This window comes from Ursus maritimus, unplaced genomic scaffold (genome assembly GCF_017311325.1).
Source record: "Ursus maritimus isolate PB19 unplaced genomic scaffold, ASM1731132v1 scaffold_24, whole genome shotgun sequence".
Lineage (NCBI taxonomy): Eukaryota > Metazoa > Chordata > Mammalia > Carnivora > Ursidae > Ursus > Ursus maritimus.
In genome coordinates, this window is record NW_024424897.1 from 31,865,696 (window position 1) to 31,886,624 (window position 20,929).

The 20,929-nt window shown below is 38.4% G+C and overlaps 1 protein-coding gene across 1 annotated transcript in view; it reads right to left on the minus strand.

Moving 5' to 3' along the window:
• Nucleotides 1-19,919, minus strand: part of HSF5 (heat shock transcription factor 5) — a 41,187-nt gene extending 21,268 nt beyond the window's left edge. The window contains 5 exon segments of the mRNA XM_040640898.1: nucleotides 1,516-2,037; nucleotides 4,512-4,609; nucleotides 13,442-13,816; nucleotides 19,294-19,721; nucleotides 19,723-19,919. Coding sequence (XP_040496832.1) covers nucleotides 1,516-2,037; nucleotides 4,512-4,609; nucleotides 13,442-13,816; nucleotides 19,294-19,721; nucleotides 19,723-19,919 — 1,620 coding nt within the window.
• Between the last annotated feature and the right edge of the window lie 1,010 nt (nucleotides 19,920-20,929).

Here is a 20,929-nt window from a genome sequence, read left to right on the forward strand (position 1 = left end):
CCAACTTCTGAAATACTCTTATTTCTCTGAATTTATTTTAAATAAAACTATGTAATGAAATAAAGCTAAAAGCTAAAAACATAGCTTTTAAAAGCTCTGATGTTCAAATATATTTTTTAAAGATCTTGAAAGTAATTATCTGAATGCAATTTTAAGGTATGAAATCTAATATTTTGGATGTGATTATGAAGGAACAAAAACAAATTTTATGTTCTTTCCAGTCATATTTGAAACACAATGGGCCTATCTTTGCTCTACTGAATTTATAATATTATTTTAACACATGATATAATGGGTCTCAACGGTTGGGCTCAAAAAGGACAATGAGTTGATAGATACCCTAAGACATTTGGATCTAAAATTAGAGCTAAAAAAAGAATGCATTAAAAAAACACAACTGTCAAAAAGTTATCTTAGGAATCTAATAGTGATGATATTTTCCATCCCATTAAAGAAAATAAAATAAAATATACATATATATAATATAAAATATACATATTTTAATAAAATAAAACATACATATTTAATTTAATTTTGGATTTATATATACATATACATGATTTATATATACATTTACATGTATATATATATATAAAATAAAGTAGGGAAATATAAGTTAATTCACAAAGAGTGATTTTAATTTAGGTGTACTTTTATTTAGAACCAAACTTTATTCATTTTCTGGCCATAAACCAGCAGCAGTAAAGAAATTAGCTTCTACCCTCAGAATATGTCTCTCAACTAGAGTCAGAATTCTGCTTTAAGAATGTAGATAACCACAAAAAGAATGTAGATATTAGTAATGAAATTCAAACACAGTATGCTCATAAGTCAAATGAGAACTCAATAATGCTGTAAGAAAGTATGAAAAGACCCCTAACCATCTCCTTACCCCCATGCTACAAATGGCTAGGAAAATCCTGATATTATCTGCCAGATAAACCATTCTTTCTGAGTAGTGGATTTTAATCAGCCAGGCACACCTAGTCCATCCAAATTAAGATAGGAAGCAAAACTCAAGGGGTGCTTTTAACATGAAAATAAGTTTTATACCATAATGTTCCTACTGACTCTAGAGGTTGACTTCAGATCATTACAGAGTAAGAAGATGTCTGGGGTTTAAGGTTACTTCTTTCTGAATTTTTGTGCATTATCACTGGGACATGATCCTTCTGGAAAGCATAATGGGACCACCTGGGTGGCTCAGTCGGTTAACTGTCTGACTTTGGCTCAGGTCATGATCTCAGGGTCCTGGGATCGAGCCCCATGTCAGGTTCTGCACTCAGCCTGGAGTCTGCTTGTCTTTCTTCCTCCCCGCCCCCCACACCCCCAGTTTAGGCTCTGGCACACAAGTGCTCTCTCTCTAATAAACAAATAAAATCTTAAAAAAAAAAAAAGAAAGCATAATGAACTGGTAATAAACCCAAATAAAATGTGAACAAACTTTCACTAGAATGGTCTTTAGCAAGAAGCACTAGCACTCTGAGCTTTTTTAGGATTTTTTCTTTGCCTTACCTGGTGTGTGCTGAATGGTAGCCCTTCCTGCACAAATACTACTGAAGATGGAGATGGATTATGACTTAGCTGCTCCTTCAGTTTGACGTGAGCTTGTTGGATGGCTGCAGGTTCCTGCATTGCAGTATTTTCAACAGGCTGAGCTGTGTGGATGGTGTAGATGTACTCAGGTGACTGTGGCAGAGAGCAGGTAATTGCTTGTTCTGATCCAACTACAAAAGATGTAATATCTGAGCCTACAGGAGTAAGTGGCTCCAGCTGGCTAGCCTGACTTGTGGAAGATGGATTGCTGTTGTTTGAATTAGCTAGGACATGTTGGCCTCTGTTAGACTGAGATGTCGGGCACTGATTCTCAACAGGCTCCACCTTCACCATCTCCAATTTAGGGGAGGAATGCAACTCATCTACTATCTGAAAAACAGCCTCTAGGTTTACTTCTGTCTTTTTATTTTCATCAGTAGCACTGCAAGGCCAATTAGAAGGCAGAAATTCAACTGGATAGGAGGATTGCATTGGAGGATTCTGGGAAAAGAGAAAATAGGACTGTTTGGATAGAAAATTGAATATGAGATTAAGAAGGAAAGCAGCAATGTTTAGGCTGATAAATGTTAAAACAAATAGATTACATTTTAACTAAGGCTCACTAGGAAAACTTGAACACCAATCAGCTTTTCAGCAATGGTAGCTTCAATTCTATTGTTAACATTTACTTAGTGACTAATAAATGTCAACCGCTATGCTAAGTTTAATACTGGAAAGGACCAATAATTCTCAGGGTTAAAGTATACAAAATCAAAAAACTATAGTACCCAAATACCTATTTGCTGATAAAATGTCTATACACCCAATTCTTCCATAAAATTGACAGACAAAAACACCACTTATATCTATCATATACTATTTCAGGAATGTAGTAGGAAATTTCAAACACAGGATGCTCACAAGTCCACCAATGCTTCTACAGATTCAGGGGGAGGTACTGACATTCTGTTCCAAATGATCTGGGAAAAAATGGATGGAATATCGAATGTCCTTTGGTTCCTGAGATCATTTATTTTTAATAATAAAATAATAGATTTAAAAAAGCTGCCACTTTTAGATGTATTCTTTATATCTTTAAGATGTATTCTCTTATACATAGTACTTTGCACACAGTAGGCATTCAACTACATGTTTGGTGATAAATAATCTCAAGTTATGAATATAAAATACTGAAGAAGAATAATTAAATAAAACATGTAATGGGTTGATGTTGCCAAATACACAGCAAAGACTGGGTCAATTATTCAAAGGACATTAATACCAAACAATATAAATTTCAATGGTTTAAGCATCAAGCTGCTTTACTCTAGCCAATAGCGTCATTTATTGAGTTCTTACTATGTGCCAAGCACATGCAAAGTACTTTATATACATTATTCCATTTAATCCTCTCAAGAGGTCTATAAAAGGTGATCATTTCCATTTCCAAATGATGAAACTGAAGGTCAGAGAAACTGTAATTTACCCAAAGTCACAATGAAATAACTGACAGATCCAGGTTTCAAGCATAGGTTGCCTGACCCAAGAGCTCTTACTCTTAACCATTACAGTATAATGATCATTCATGCACACTCTCATCAATATCTATGATCCAACGAAACCAATTTCATTTATTTCCAGAATCACACCTAAAATATGTTCTTTTTTTTTTTCATTTTAAAAATGTTATGTCCTGGGTGCCTGGGTGGCTCAGTCAGTTAAGCATCTGCCTTCAGCTCAGGTCATGATCCCAGAGTCCCGGGATCAGCCCTACATCAGGCTCCCTGCTCAGCAGGGAGTCTGCTTCTCCCTCTGCCACTCCCTCTGATCATGCTCTCTCTCTCTCAAATAAATAAAATCTTTAAAAAAATGTTATGTCTACCTATCTTTATTTTCTTGTAACAAACATGTATTGTCTTTCTAGTAAGAATATTTCGAAGGATATACTAAATAATTTAAAACATAAACATAATCAAGACATAAACACCATCAGAGTATTTCCAGTATCATCCAAGGGAGAGAGTGTCTAGATCCACAAACAAGAGCACGAGATATGTCCCCTTAGTGAAGATGAACAGACTGGACTATCATGCTTGGTGGTACCTGCCATTAACAATGTCCAACTAAGTCCCTTTGCTCTGATTCTACACTCTTCAAACAACAATCTGATTATCATTTGACTTCCTATGTAATTTTCTCAAAAAAAAAAAAAAAAGGGAACGTTCGCTTCAGTACTGGAATGCCATTGGTAAGATATTCTCTTAAAAATAGAGGCTTTCTCAACTACATGATATCAAAGGCAAACACATAAGTCCAATCTTCAAACAATTATAGCGTAAAACTACAAAGCAAGGAATTTAATCTTATCCCAGAATAGCAGTCTAAAACATTTAAACCAACGCAATTGCTTTCCAATAAATAATGAGAAAATAACCGAATTATAGTGTTAACAATATGGGGGCAAAAGGGATCACCACTTAAGTTTCTCATTTTTTATTTCATTTTTCCTTTCTCACTAAAAAAAGTAATTATCTGTATCATCTTGGAAGAAACTGTCATTTGGTGACTTACATACTTTTAAGGTTTATCTGGTATTCATTTTGCCATAGAAGAGCCTGGAACAGCAATGCTCAAACTACCTTTCAGGAATGAGGAAAACGTTCTCAGTGTTGTACAGTTTGGTAGCCACTAGCCATATGAGGCTTTGAGCACTAGAAAGGAATTTAGGATTTTATTTCATTTTAATTAAATAGCTACATATAACTAGTGCCTACTGTTTGGGACAGCACAGGCCTGGAAGAATCCTCAGATATCATTTATATCAACTCCCTTTTTTTTAGAACTGAGAACACTGAAGTCATAATCCACAGTGACCTCTGGCTACTCATTAAGATAAAATTACACTTTAAAACTGTGCAAGGTCAATAATACGCCACGTGAAGTACAGAGTGCGTCCATTGCTCCAAGAATCTTACCTGGAAGTAGTTGCAGTGTGCATAGGAAGAGGCAGTGGGGGTGACACAACTACTTAGAGCATCCATGTGGGTAGAAGGAGAGCAGCACTGCAGCACAGCTGGGACAGATTCAAACAGAGAAGAGTCAGCAACCACAATTCACCGCTGGCGGCATTTTAGGCACTACCTTCTTTCAACTTGGAAAGAAAAATTCCAAAAGTTTTCCTTTGTGGATGCAATAAAATTATATTTATTTCAATTAGGTGCTAGTATTTGTTGAAAACAACGTGGTAATAAACTAATTTTAAAAAATCACTTTAAAGGGTTATGTCTACTTTTCTAAATGATTTCTTTAGCACCTAAACATTTTGTTACCTTTCTAACCAAACATTTATGCTTATTGAAAGTAATTTCATTTTACTGAAAATATCAGAACATATTTGGAATTCCAAAATAATTGCTTCAATCATTTTAATAGTAACAAACATTTGGAGGAGGGTGTGTTTTAAGGATAAAATAAGTGAAATACTCTTCAAACATTCCTACCATTATACAATGTATCTAGTAAAATCCAGACAAAAATGTTTTAGCCATGTAAACAAATGGTTAAGAATTTGAATCCAAGAGCCAGACTGGCTTTGGAGCCCAGTTTTAAAATTTTACTAGCTGTATAAACTTGAGCAAGGTTAATCTCTTAGGGCCTCAGTTTCTGCATCTTAATAAAATAGGGATAATAATAGTACATACCCTACTATGTTTGTTGTGAGGAATGAATGAGCTAATATGCATAAAGCACTTAGAACAGTACTGGCATACAGTAGGCAATCAAAAAATGAATAGCTAATGCTGCTATTATTTTAACTAAAGAAGTATATTTTCCAAGCTTTCTCTTTATAGTTAGGATACCATGAAAAGATTAACTCTTTGTACTGGGATAGTTATACTTACAGATGCAGTCTTAATAATAGGTTGAGTCTCCTCTTTTCCAGAGAGAGACTCTCCAGAACGAATGAGAATCAGTTATAACACATCACACCTTTGGATTAAACAGAGGATGACATTTATTGAGCACCTACCATGTTCCAGGCACAGTACTAGGTGCTTTACATATATTGCTTCATTTAATCCAAACAACAATTGAATGAGGTATTAACATTACTTTACAAAATTAAGGAAACTAAAGCTCAGAGATGTTAAATAATTTGTTGAAAGTCACAAAGCTAATAGTGACAGAGCCGGCAATCAAACCAATACAAGTACAATACTTCCCTAATCTTTCCTTCTTCCTAAAATGTTATAATTTAATTTTACTAGAACTCCACTTGATGAATATATTTTTAAGTTGTCTTTATTATAAGGCAGCAACTCTCTATGTCCACATTTTTAGTATTTTGTGTATGCTAATAAAATTACTAAACAATCTTATTCTATGATCTTTGAAAGTAAATTAGCCTAAGGATTATAAAATTTCATTGCAATGTTTCCCTATCTCTCTATTATTTTTTTTTTAAGATTTTATTTATTTATTTGACAGAGATAGAGACAGCCAGTGAGAGAGGGAACACAAGCAGGGGGAGTGGGAGAGGAAGAAACAGGCTCATAGCAGAGGAGCCTGATGTGGGGCTCGATCCCATAACGCCGGGATCATGCCCTGAGCCGAAGGCAGACGCTCTAACCGCTGTGCCACCCAGGCGCCCCAATCCCTATCTCTCTATTATTGACAACTGATTTTTAAAATGTCAGAAGTTCACGAAGGTATACTAGAAATAAATATTTTCTTTTGGGGGGGAAATAAATATTTTCTAATATCATATGCAATTTAAGCCATTAAATTCTGCACATGAAGGAAAAATTTGAAATAATGGACAAAATTCTAGTTTAGATACACATGTAAGGGTTGATGTTTTCTGAATTATATCATTTTAACAATTCCAGTGATTAAAAAAGTCAGACATCACTAAGATGGCCACATGAAATTCATGCTCTTATCACTAAGCAGGCTCTTAACACTTTAACGTTTGGAGATTATTCAAATATACAATTTCAATGTTTTGGATTTGAATTTGATTTCCCAGAATATTTGAAAGCATAAGTATCCTGGGAAAGAACTTAAATCCAAAAAGGAAAACACCAAGGAGGGGTCTGCTGGGTTTGCCAAAACTCTGAAAAGCACTGGGGCATTTTTCTAGAGTTTTAACAGCTAAGGAAACCCTAGCCCCCTAGTGGCAAGAAAAGACAGTCAGCAGCTGCAGGTTTGCACTCATCAGGGTACCATGAAATAGTATTTCATTACAAATAAATCAACGGAAGGTATTAGGTTTATTTTTCTGATACTGTTCTGATTCCACCGCTTACACATTTTAAGTTGTTGTTAAAGTGTACTTTAAAATAAATTTCTTGAGGGGCGCCTGGGTAGCGCAGTCGTTAAAGTGTCTGCCTTCGGCTCAGGGCGTGATCCCGGCGTTCTGGGATCGAGTCCCACATCGGGCTCCTCCTCTGGGAGCCTGCTTCTTCCTCTCACTCGCCTGCTGTGTTCCCTCTCTCGCTGGCTGTCTCTCTGTTACATAAATAAATAAAATCTTTAAAAAAAAATAAAAATAATAAAAAAAATAAAAATAAAATAAATTTCTTGAATAAATAAAGTAAAATATACGACAGAGAGTATATTAATATACAGCCGATAGCTGATTTGGTATCTAAGGAAACAGCAAAACGGTGAGTCTTTTTAAGTGTCCAGTAACAAATGGAAAGGGGGACATGCAAAGGGGGACATGAATAGATAATCTGAAAAGATTCCTCAGTGGCTATTTCCTTACCAATGCAGTCATACTTTGTACAGTCAACAAAATAGAACAAAGTAAGATACTAGGAAGTTTACCGAATATGAAAAACCTAACTATAGAAATGCAACTGTGTGCTTAATACATGACAAATTAACCCAGTGTATATTATGAAAGCATTGTGAAAGCACTGACATTTATAAAACTGAGTTTATCACTATATCTTAAGGCACATTCATCTGCATAACGATCTTCCACTGTCTTCCTGAAGGCAGTGTTCACTTAAGGCATTACATTGTACGGAGAACGAAGAACTGGGAATAATGGACAGAATTCTATTTCAGATATAAATATAATAGTTAATGACATTTTTAAAAACAATTCTGGTAATTTAAAAAATCCAGGAGTAGGAGTGCCTGGGTGGCTCAGTCGGTTAAGTGTCTGCCTTTGGGATCGGTCCTGGGATCCAGCTCCATGTCAAGCTCCCTGCTCAGCAGGAGGCCTGCTTCTTCCTTTCCCTTTGCCTCTCCCCCTGCTTGCGCTTTTCTCTCCCTGCCCCCCCCACCCCGGTCAAATAAATAAAAATAAAAATCTTAAAAAAAAAAAATCCAGGAGTACTAAAAATTACCTAACAGTAAAAATTTTCACTCCCACTGTGGGTTAGGAAAACAACTTCATACTCCTTTATCCTATGGAGGTAATACAAATATATAATTAAAATGTTTTAGACTTGAATCTACTCCAGAATCGTACAGTGTCAACAGAGAGAAAATGCCCAATATAAATGCTCAACAGGAAAAACAGCCTAATAGTAAATTTAGTTTCAAGAAAAGTTACTACACATCTAGAACCCCAATACTTCCTCACTTATAGTAGGGTAGAGATCTATACCCAAAAAAAGTGAAGACAGGCACTCAAATATATATTTGTGCAACCATGTTCACAGCAGCATTATTCACAATAGTCAAAAGATGGAAGCAACCCCGTGTCTATCAACAGATGAATGGATGAACAAAATGTGGTACATATATACAATGGAAAATTATTCAGCCTTAAAAAATAAGGAAATTTTGACCCATGCTATAGTATCAATGAACATTGAAAACAGTATGCTTAATAAGCCAATCACAAAAGGGCGAATATCGTATGATTCCTCTTATATGAGTTTCAGACAGTTGTCAAATTCATAGGGACAGAAAGTAGAATGGTGGTTGCCAGGAGCTGGGGGGAGAGGGGAGTGTGAAGTTAGTGCTTAATGGGTATGGAGTCTCAGTTGGGGAAGAGAAAAAAGTTCTGGAAATGGAAGGTAGAAATGCTAGTACAACAATGTGAACGTATTTAACGCCACAGAATTGTAGACTTAAAAATGGTTAATATGGTAAACTCTATGCTATTTATATTTTACCTTAATAAAAAGAAAGGCAAATATAATTGTGCTTTTGCTTAGTTTCTTCTGGCAGCTAAAGAGAACTTCCTGTCCCTCTTGCCATAAGAACAAAATCGGGCCTTTTCAAAGAAACTGACAATAGAGGCTACCTGAGCACAAAAACGACAGCATTCAAAGCTCTTCTAACTCCAGGTGCTGTATCTGTTTATGTACACTATATAGAATTAAAAGCCTAAAAGAAAAATCTTTAGAATTTAAATGTACTTTAAAACAATAATAGGGCTGCCTGGATGGCTCAGTCAGTTAAGCATCCAACTCTTGATCTCAGGGTTTGAGTTCAAGCTCCTCACTGGGCTCCATGATGGGCATGGAACCTACTTAAAAAACAACAGAAACCCACAATAATAAGCAATTCTTTTTGCCCAAGATTCAAGTCAAAAAAATTTTTTTTAAATAATGATACAATATGTATTTTTTCAATAAAAAATAAAAACATCATATGTACCTTGCAGAAGTTGTATATTCTTAAAAATTACTGTATTTAGACTTTAGGATGTTAATATGTAGGTTCATTTGAAAGACAGCTTTTAAAATACTTTATGCTTTCTATGTAAATAGTGTTTTAAATTTTATAAAGTCTATTTACATACATTAAATTCATTTAATCCCTGACCTGAACTACTATTGCCACTTTATAGGAAGGGAAATTGAGGAGGAGTGTCATGAAATTATTCACTGAAGATCAGGTTAAATGATTAACTACAAAGCTGAGACTAGACTTATTTCATTCCACTCAATACACTATTTACTAGGAAATCATTATAGCCAAGCACTATGCTAGGCAGAAGGCTATACAGAAATGAATTAGAGGCAGCCCCACTCTTCAGAGGCCCCAAACCGGACCTCCCACTCTAGCAGTTGGGACTATGTTCTCACAGCTTGGGTAGGATGAGTCAATAATGCGGGGTAGTCCCACTGCCACAGAAGCATAGAAGGGTAGGTCCCTCCATCATTTTCTGTTGTCTATCCTATCTGGGAGTAACTAACTCTGGGGAGGAGACATACTAGGAAAGAGTCTCTCAAAAGAAAAAACAACAAGTCCCTCTCTATATGAGAGGCAGGCATGTAGCAGAGCACCATGACCGAAGAATGGACTCCTGAGTCAGTCTGACTCGGTTTGTTCGCCAGCCTTGCCTCTGACTAGTTGCGTTTCAGTTTCCTAACCTATAAAATGGGGATAATTAAATTTCTAACCTTTAAGGTTGCTGTGAGGATTAAATGAATTGATATTTGGAAAATACTCAGAACAATGCTTGGTCATAGTGACTGCTATATAAATAACATCAGAGGGGAAAAAAATGAACCCGAGATAAAGAGAGACTAAAAAGAGTCAATCAATACTGGATCTACAACATTTTGTCTTTGAAGGAGTGATAAGAGTGGAAAAAATGTAGTGAGTTAGGCAAAGAGAACAGGCGCTTCAAGAGGGGAATGACGAACGTAAGCACAGATCCGGATGAGTCATTTTATGAGTCAGTCTGCCGGCAGTTTTCCAGTCTCAATCTTTGGCTTTACTAGAGAAATTGATTTGTAAAATATCACGACATTCAAAATTTACTGGTTATACTATTTGAAGACCAGATCCAAATTTATTATTAATACAATTTTTAAATGAAGTCAGGTGTTGCTGCTACTAAAATTTGATCCAAACCTCAAATCCTTGAAAAGGATTCAAGTTGGACCATTATTCCAAAATTAGTTCCTTCGTTATTACTTGAAGAGCTGGATTTGGGAGTGATTATTATCCTGCCTCTGAGAATAATATTCTATTTAACTTCAGAAAAGTCATTTGTAACGTTCTACATAAACAGGTACTCACTAAATATTGGCTCGGCTGCTCACTACGTTTTGCTTCCTTCACCTAAAATTTGGAGGAATCAAATACTTCCACAGTATTTTTATGGCATTTTCTTTTCCATAGCAAATCTTTTATATTTAATACAGCCTTTTATTTATATAGTACTTCAGAATGTTCCAAGCAGTTTTGCTTATTACACTATATCATAGACCTACTCTATGTATTAGATGTCATCATGAATAAATGACATTTCTTATTCTTCGAACCTCAGAAACATTATAGACATTTCAATTATCCTATTAAAGAAGACAAAACAAAAATTCAGGTAACGTAAGATTCTATTTCACATGCCCTGTAAGCTATCGAAACAACAGCAGCACCTATTCTTTTAATGTCTCTTTTCTAGTTCTTACCTTGAACTCTTGGAGACAATTTTTAATTTATAATTTTACATCCAAGCTAACATAAAATGTTTTTAAAATAATACATCTTAAATCATAATTTAACAAGTAGTATTTCTATAATGAATGAACATCATTAACTATTTGTAGTGTTTTCTGGTACATAATACATAAGTGGTTCTCATAAAATTTGGAGCCAGGTTATTTCCGAGAGGATTGTCTGGAACTTGAAATACATTTTCCCATAGAAACAACATCACATAGGCTAATTTGGCTCCTAATCCAGATTATAACCACCTGTACCATAGTGTATGACTAATAGTAATATAGAATAACCACCCTATCTAACATGGCCATAGGAAAATGCCTCCAAAATTACAAATTGGAAGGTTAAGCACATTTCTACATCTCTCTTGCTGCAGTTCTTCCAAATTGAAACTCCCCAGAAGCTTCCGAGTCTTTAGTAGTTTGAGGAGGGGGGTTTGGAAGGAGTTTAGGCAAGGATTGAGAAACACTGGTAAAAGGAAGAAGCTAGGGGTATTAGCCAGCTGATGGGCTACAGGACGGAAAGCAAGCGAAAGGAAGACACAGACTGTCTCTATGTATGTATATACATTCTATGCGCACCGGGAATGCGGCTGAAATTATAATTTAGATAGTAACGTCTAATCTGTTTATTAAAATGTTGAATTAAACTATTCACTAATAAAAATCTGACCCTATTTGTTGCTATACATAAGATCTAAAACTTCGAACATGAATTTAGTCATCTTCTATTTTTCAAGATCACACAGACAGTTTTGTTTTTCAAAGAAGTAGCTGAAAATCTGGAAAAATAGTAGACTTCAACCTTTTTCTATATAGGAAGGCCAAAAAAAAAATATTTAGATTTCTAATAGGCAAAATGAATAAAAGTGCCAAGTCACCCTTAACCCACATACTTCCTTTGCCTTTTCCTTCTCAACTCCATCCACCCAAACAGTATATATCTAAAAATATAGAAAACCCAATCTAATTTAAACTCCTATTATTTTAATATTAAAATAGGAAATATTTTGGGAAAATAAAACAATCCCTTTTACTGCTATATTTTGGTAGAATGCAATAAGCTGATAATAAAAGAATACGGTTGGATGTTACAGCTAGAAAATAGTGAGTCCTGTTACAAACAGAAGTTACCAGCTTTATAACTCGTAAAAGTCAACAATTATTTTATTTCCTTATCAAATTTACATTCCTTCCACTTATTTTAGCTTTTGATTTCCTCCTGCCTGGGAGAAGCGGTCTAACAAAATACCTCTAGAGATTGCTTCCAGATCCACATATTTGAGAAAATTAATACTCCTAGAGTCTTAACAAAGGAATGCCCTCTTTCTACTCTCTCTGGTCTTTTCTGAAAGCCTTGACCCTTGTCTTATTTCCATTGCCCCGTTCTGTCACTCAGTATGAAAGCACTCTTCACTATGAAACACACCATGACTACATGGTACATTTGAATGGAAAGGAAAGGCTATTATCTTGCAAAACTGTACCCCTCCCAAAAGACACTCCCCTCCCCCCAAGAAGCTAAACATGTGGTCACTATCATAAGGATTCCTGATTAGTGGCTTGAGATCTACAGTATGTCTTCAATGACCTTGGCTGAGCTTTAGGTCAATTGTCATTATCAGGTTCTCTTCTCTGCTACTCCCCACTTCTTAGTTGTCTGGGATTAACACTGCAGGGACTGCACTGTCAAATCACACCATCGTGTTTTAAGAAATTGAGAGTATGTTCTTTTATTAAACTTCCTTACTGATACACTAAAATTATTTCATTATGAGGTAATCTCACCTATAACATTCAAAAATACAGTATATACAGCCGACCCTTGAACGTAAGCTTGAACTACATGGGTCCACTTATACGTGAATTTTTTTGATAGAACACAGTATTGTAAATGTATTTTTTCTTATGATTTTCTTAATAACATTTTCTTGTCTCTAGCTTATTGTAAGAATACAGTACATAACACATAAAACATACAAACTATGAGCTAATCAACTCTTAATGTTATCTTAGGTAAGGCTTCCAGTCAACAATAGGTAATTAGAAGTTAAGTTTTGGGGCAAAAGTTATACAGTTTTTCAACTGTATGGGGGTCAGTACCCCAATCCTGCATTGTTTAAGGGTCAACTATAATATGTATGTGATTTTTTTTAAGAAAAGAAACAAAATACTGCACCAGCAGCGAAGTTAAGACAAGGTCCCAACGTACTATATCCTAATTTCATTATATAGGACACATTTCAAAGATACAAAAGTTTCACCAAAAACATATACTTTTATGTACCCATCAGAATTTTCACAATCCTTAAGAACACAACGAAATTTTATATATTGCTTTAAAAATATGCCCTCATGAGGAAACTTTGACATTTCTTAGGTGCATATTCCTATTTTTAAGCATGCAGAAATGCATTAAAAATATAAATGTTCATTATAAAGTACTTTAAGAGAAGCCACCGAACTTGAATTTCTCCTACCTGTTGGATAGTAGGCTTGGGAGTACTGCGCTGAGGGTGTGTAGTTACTGTATTTTTGGGAGGAGCTGACCATTGTTTGAGGACCTTGCTGAACGTGTACGGATGTGGCGCTGGGCTGCAGGGTGTAGGTAACCTCAGTTGGAAACCTCTGCAGTACAGGAAATGGAACCCCTTTATCTGAAAAAGTGGGAGACGTTTCCACTTGTCCCGGGTGCATTCCAAGGGAGTTCTGCCATGTTCTAGGAGGAATCGGGGTCCGATCTAAACCTTTCAGAGGGAAAGTACTGTGGTTGTGGGATGAAGTCGATACGTAGGAGTAAGGAGACAAACTATCTCGCCGGAATGACCGGTGGAATTGTCCTACAGCCACTGGTCCTGCATAAGAAAGGAAGAACACATTTACTAATTTTACATTATACCACTGGATGTAGTAACCCAAAAGTCACAAAATATGAATATGTTGAATTCTCAGCCATTTTTAACACAACAGAAATTTAGTTCTGATAAAAACAAGCTCAGAATCCAGAATACACATAATAATCCTAAGAAAATAATCAAATAAGCTTTTGCTTGGTTCTCAATATTACTGTCATAAGAGACAAAGTAGCTATACTCTAATATTAAGTCAATTGTTAAAATAAATTCAACGTTCAAGCCTTTTATAGACGATTCAGTCATCTTACATTTTTTACCTCAACTGATTGACCCAGATTTTTCCAATCTGTAAGCTACTTCCTAGAAGTTTTAGAAATTCCATTTAGTCTTTCAAAGCATTTAGAAACCTTAATAATAGGCACGAAAGTAAACACTCAACTGTATATATAAAAGACATGTGTACATCAAAAAAGAACGATAACACAAACCAAAAGACAGTTAATGTTCTTTACTCCCCTGCAGTTGTTTTGTTTGTTTGTTTGTTTTTATGATAATCTCTGCCGAAAAGTCAGGCTTGAAAACTTTGACTCAGTTGTCTTCTTCCTTTCTTAAATTAATCAAAAATTTTCCATGGCCTTTTGTTCTTAAAGGATCTCCAGTAGAGTCCCTTCCTAGATATCAGCAGCTCTCAAACATTGATTTACATCTGAAATCACCTGAGAGTTTGTTAAAAATCCACATGCTCAGGCCCAAAGATTCTGATATTTGCTTTCTCTTATCTAATAAGGTAGAAAGGAATTAAAAAGTGGAGACGATGAAGAGAAACGGCAATACTATGTAAAGAGGAAAAAGAAAACACGCATGTTGCAAGCTGAACTTATTTTTCAGACTGTAATTCTTGAACATAAAGCTAGGCTAATTTATTCCCAGGAAGGTGTCATGTATTAAATTATGTGGTTCACAAATTCCTTTCAATTTGTTTTATTAAACGAATCTATAAAACAGAGGGAAACTCTAATTTATGTGCTACTCATCTGTTAAACTACGTGGTAAAAGATGGCACTCAAAAACCTACTTTTCCAAATATTTAAACTGCAAACCCATTTAACATGTGTAAACATCTTTCATTCTATTTCTTTGATGTTTAATTTCCTCTAAAAATAAAGCATTAGGGGGCGCTGGGTGGCTCAGTCGGTTAAGCATCCAACTCTTGATTTTGGCTCCGGTTGTGAGTCCTGGGATGGAGCCCCGCAGGGGGCTCTGTGCCAGGTGTGGAGCTTGCTTATAAACTTGATCTCTCTCTCTCTCTCTCTCTCTCTCTCTCTCTCTCTGCGCCTGGGTGGCTCAGATGGTTAAGCGTTTGCCTTTGGCTCAGGGCATGATCTCTGGGTCCTGGGATCGAGCCCCTCATCAGGCTCCAGGATCAGCGAGAAGTCTGCTTCTCCCCCTCCCTCTGCCTCTCTCCCCTGCTCATGCGCGTGTGCTCGCTCGCTCTCTCCCTCTCTGTGTGTGTTGGTCTCTGTCTCAAATGAATAAATAAAAAAAAAAAAATCTTAAAAAAAAATTCTTTCTCTCCCTCTGCACACCCAATCCACTTGCTGTCTCTCTCAAAAAAATAAAATAAAATAAAAATAAAGCATTAGGAGCACTCCTAACCACTTCTGGTTTGGCACTGCCTGATTCAAATCAATTTTCTTAAAATAAACTCTTAAAAATGATAAAAATTTTAAAAGGAATAAAGCATTTACCAAAAACACATACATACTTATATACACAAAAATTCTAGAGCCCTGGAAATCAAGAGGTCTAAACCTCATGGGGAAAAAACTCTTAGTTCAGAAGATTGAATGTATTCAAATGATATATACCTCTTAAAAACTGCTTTTCCTCTTTTCCTCTAAAGTACAAAAAATAGTTTTAACGGTATTTGACTAGCAATTCTATATGTATACATACTTTGACCTACCAGTACAATCCTTTAAGACCTAAAGTAACATTTTTTGCTCTTTAGAACAGCTGTTTCTGAGGTCTAAAACTACCCACCACTTGAGTCCTCCTTGGATTCTTCGCATACTACAACTACATATCGCTGCAGTGTGCAAGAGTTAACACTTCTACTTTTCTTTACAGTTAAGCTGTTAATGAATCTGCAGATTGTCAATAACTTAAGCAGCTAATTCCTTAATTACTTTGATTTCTCAAATTAAAATATAAATTCTACTTCTATCACAATAAACTCTTAGTGATCGCCAAAACACAGATTTTTAGACGCTGCTAACATAAGAATGCTGATAGGATTAGAAAGGCATTCCTTTGCATTTGTTTTTTTAAAATAAAGAACTAAAACACGTTCAGCTCTTATTTACTGTTAAGGGTTATCTCATAGGTTTCTATTCTGACCAACTTCACAGAATATCATCTACATGTTTTCAGAACACCTTCAAGATATATTTGGCAACGTTTAAATCCAGAATTCTGGAAATGCAAGGCAAGATGGATTTCTGTTCTTAAAAATCCTATTCCTTCTATATAAATGAATCTGAGCTAATCAATTCCCAGGAAAAACTTGCCTCCTGCGAGCTTGGTATTCCCAGGCCAAAACAGATTATCTACTATTTCTCACACTTGTTACTTAATTTAGAAAGTTTTAACAAATATTGTTAACAAACACTGTAAAATAAATTGCCGCTCAAGAGCAAAATAACAAAAGTGGACCAAAAAAAAAAAAAAAGGGAAAAACATGTGATCTTCATATTTCTTATCAAGTACATTCCTGAAAGGTGCACAAGACAGCTAGTTCAAAGGATCTAGATAAGACAAGTAGTTACTAAAACAAAGGAGTCTATTGTAAAGAAAAAAAAAAAAGAAGTATTCAAACCATAAGCTGAAGTAGAACACAGTAAACAAAGTAGAAACTGAAAAGCAACAGTATAGTCAGGCATATAACTAATGAAAGAGTCAAGAAGAATAAAAATTACATAAAGACAAATAGAAGAGCCAAGGGCTTAGAACATAGAATTAAAACAAACAAAGTTGGCTCAGTATTTTCTTTTTTTTTTAAGATTTTATTTATTTATTTGACAGATAGTGAGACAGCGAGAGAGGGAACACAAGCAGGGGGAGTGGGAGAGGGAGAAGCAGGCTTCCCTCTGAGCGGGGAGCCCGATGCGGGGCTCGATCCCACTATCCTGGAATCGTGACCTGAGCTGAAGGCAGACGCTTAACGACTGAGCCACCCAGGCTCCCCTGGCCCACTATTCTTGAACTTACATCCCGCCCACACGAGTCACTCAATTCCCTAGTGAATCAAGCCTATGGTATAGACAATCCACAAATGACAAACCTTCTGCACATACCAACAGGCAGACCAGTAAAAAACAGTAAATGCATGAAAACTACAATGATCTAGTTATATGTCGATTGATGTATTATTGATACTGTAAAAGTATGAATTAAATTTGTTATTCAACAAATAATCTTTAAAGTGCCACCCAACTAAACTATAAGTGAAGAAAATCAGACCATAGGCAGCCCCTGTATTTCTTTAATTAAAATGGACTCTATCCGGGGCTCCTGGGTGGCTCAGCTGGTTAAGCATCTGCCTTCAATTCAGGTCATGATCACGGGGTCCTGGGATGGAGAGCCTAGTGTTGGGCTCCCTCCTCAGCGGGGAGTCTGCTTCTCCCTCTTCCTTTGCCCTTCCCCCAACTCGTGCTGTCTCTTGTGCCCTTCCCACCACTTGTGCTCTCTCGCAAATAAATAAATAAATTAATATCTTTTTAAATAAATAAATAAATAAAAATCAAAGAAAATAAAATAGACTCTATCCTTAGAATACAACTGGGTTTAACACTGGTGAGGGAAAAAGTCAGAGAAGTGAAAAAAGTGAGCAAGACCTTCTTTTTATGTATGCACATATATGTTTCTCTGTTTGAAGTGGTTATCCTATTTCTCCCAAGAACACACTTCCCAGTCTTTTCTCCATATGCCCACCAGATACACAACCTGAAAAACAAATATCCACGTCAGAGATTCTGCCAAATGTATGCCATGGTATTATCTCCATTGCCTTTCCCCATTCAATTCCCCACCAAAATCAATGGCCATCACATGGAAGCAGCTTAATACTCCTTTAGAATTCCTTTAGAACATTCCTACGCCACTGCTATTTTTCCATCTTGTTACTAGAACTCTAACCTAATCCCTTATCTTCTAAACTCCACAGACACACAAGTTTATAATCCCTTATCTTCTAAATTTCAAATAAACAAAATGCTGTCTCATTCATATCCCTGGGCCTAGGTTAAACTGAACAAAGAGCTAATTTCATTTGTATATTTTTTAAGTTTCCCATAACTGAAAAATAATCCTTACACATTATGTTAAATCCAAATTAACATGGTGAAAATGTTTCTACTGAAGGCAAAGAATGAATTCTCATTATTATATCCAGTTGCTGTCTTGGAATACTGCCTCATATCGTGGATTCTTTAAACAGAGAAGGAATATTGCCACCCTCACCTTCCCAGAAGAGGGGGAAGAGCACCAGAAATCAAGTTGATAGTTTTCTATCAGAGAATTTTTGAGCTCTTAGTAAATACACAGTTATATAAAGTTTTTTCAATACCAAAAGGTGTAGAGTGAAAGAGTCAAAGATTGTAAATGTGAACTTTCTAAAATTCTTTTTAACTACAACTTGACAGTAAAGAAAACCATTTTTGCCTCATGTTTACCTAACCATAACACCTAAGTAAACATCAGCTCTAATTAGTTACAATGAACAAAATGTTTAGCCAATTCATTGTATGCAGGAACAACATCTTAAGACAATTAAAAATATTACTATGTTTTTGCTCTTAAGATATATAAACAACGTCGACTTTTCTATACTACGATTACTATCAGGACACCTCTTCTAAGATTTCTTACGTGTGTCAAAGGGGTGGAAGATGGCCGGTCCCTTCAAGGACACACTTCCACTCAAGGTACCTTGTTCACTTTCCCTCGGTCGGTATAAACGTTCTAAGTTTCCTTGGCTGTGGCTCTGTTTCTTCCTCCCTTGACCATCATATTCTCACCCTCTAGAGCAAGGGAGACCCTTCGGTGTTTCCTCCCGACCTGGAGCTTCGACAAAGGGCTACTTATTCTAGACGTTCAAGGTAAGGTAAGGGTCTCAAGAAGGTAAATGGCCATGGAGGCTTGGAGTTCAAGAGGGGCCGGGGAGAGCAGAAAGCCTACAGCAGAGGTCCCTTCGGCCGCCAGTGGGCAACTAGCCAGAAGGGACTCGACGCTTACGGCCTCTTTGGGGGGACCTGCTGGCGGAAAGGGGTGCTGGAAACGGTGGAGGTGACGTGGCTTATTTCTCCGGAAGCACAGCAGCAAGTGGATCACCTCACGGGGCAGGATGTGCGGAATGCCCTCGCAAGTGGCGGTTGCTCCCTGGCGCCCCATGTGCCCTGCCGCGGGCGAGGACTCACCGTGCGGCTCTGGCCGGGGCCCCGCGGGCGGCGGCGGCTCCTGGGGCTGCAGCGGGGAGGTGGAGGCGGAGGCCGAGGCCGAGGCCGAGGCCGACGTGATGAGGAGCCTCTGGAAGCGGTTGGGCGGCCGGCACGGCACCTCCAGGCCGGCCGCCAGCTTGGCCTTGTTGGCGCTGGTGAGCCTCTTGAGGTGCACGAGCAGCTGCGGCTGGTCGCGGCGGAAGTGCGGGCTGTGGAAGTGGTGGAGCGGCCCGTCGCCCGCCGGCCCGCCGCCCCCTGGCCCCGGCCCGGGCCCCGCCGCGCCCGGCCCGCCCAGCACCACCTTGCGGAAGCCGTAGAGGTTGAGCTGGCGGATGAAGCTGGTGAAGTTGGTGGTTTTGAAGAGCTCGGGCTCGGCCGGCGCCCCCCCGCCCCGCCCGCTGCCCCCCGCCGCCGCCGCCCCCGGCCCCGGCCCCTGCCCCGGGCGGGCTGAGCAGCTCGGCCTCGAAGAGCGGCTGGTCGATGAGCAGCCCCTCGCCACGGCCGTCCCAGCGGATCGAGCGGTACCGGGGACTGTTCACCAACCGCCACAGCTTGGCGGGGAAGTTGTTGGGGTTGATGGGGGTGGAGAGCAGCGCCTCCTCCATCGCCCCCGCCCGGGCACTGGGATTCACCCCGCCGAGCCTGGCTCTCCCACCCCGTTCTCGATCCCCCCTCCCACTCGTCCAGCCTTCGCTGCGCCCTGCCCCCCCTCCTGCCTGCGCCGGGGCCGCCGCGGACCCTGGGACCGTTGGAGCACGAGCCCCCGCCGCGCCTTCCAGCGCGGCCAATGGGGCCTCGAGTTCCCGCCGCGCGGGCCGGTCGCCGCACGAGCCGACCCGCCTCCTGGGCGGCGCGCGCCGGCCCGCCGCCCGGCACGCCGCCGCGTTGAGCCCAGCCGCGTGCAGCAGCGTGGGGCGCGGGCGCGCCAAGTCGCGTTCCCTCGTTCCCTCGGCGGCGTCCCCGAACCGCCGGACTGGGGCGGAGTTGCTGCCCACCAGGTAGGGTTAAATCCTGCAAAGAAATAAGCCCGATTATCCGGCGTGGACTACGAAGATTCGTGTTTATCACCACAACCAGCGTGTGGGGATTTCGAATTCTGAGAGTGTGCACTTGGCAGTTCAAAGGCAGCCATTCTGGAGAACAAAGGGCCTAACTCTACAATCTGAGGAACTATAAGTACACGCTAACAGTTGAATTGCTTGTCTAAGATAAAAGTGGCGGTGGGGGCATGGCATCCCGAGTGAACGAGTCACCTTTTGGATAGTACCATTTTATGTGTTTTTTAATGGATCTTTTTACGGCAATATTTTGCTGAGGACAGGTTTACTGAGAACGGAGGTGCCTATGAGGAGGGAATCGGAAGAATATAAATATAATCCTGTGTGCCTGGTCATCCAGCTGGTGCAGTTTTAGACATTCAACAGAAATAAACCTCACATGAGATGGGATACAATTCTACAGTATCCGTAAGGACAAATCCCTATCCAATGCATAAATAAGAATATAGCAGGTGCTATGCTGATTAAAGAAAGGTCCATTTAGAAATGGAAATGGCTAGGAGGAAGGAGTATGTTTTAGTCCTTTCTTGTGGTCAAAGCAAAAATGAGTATTAAGT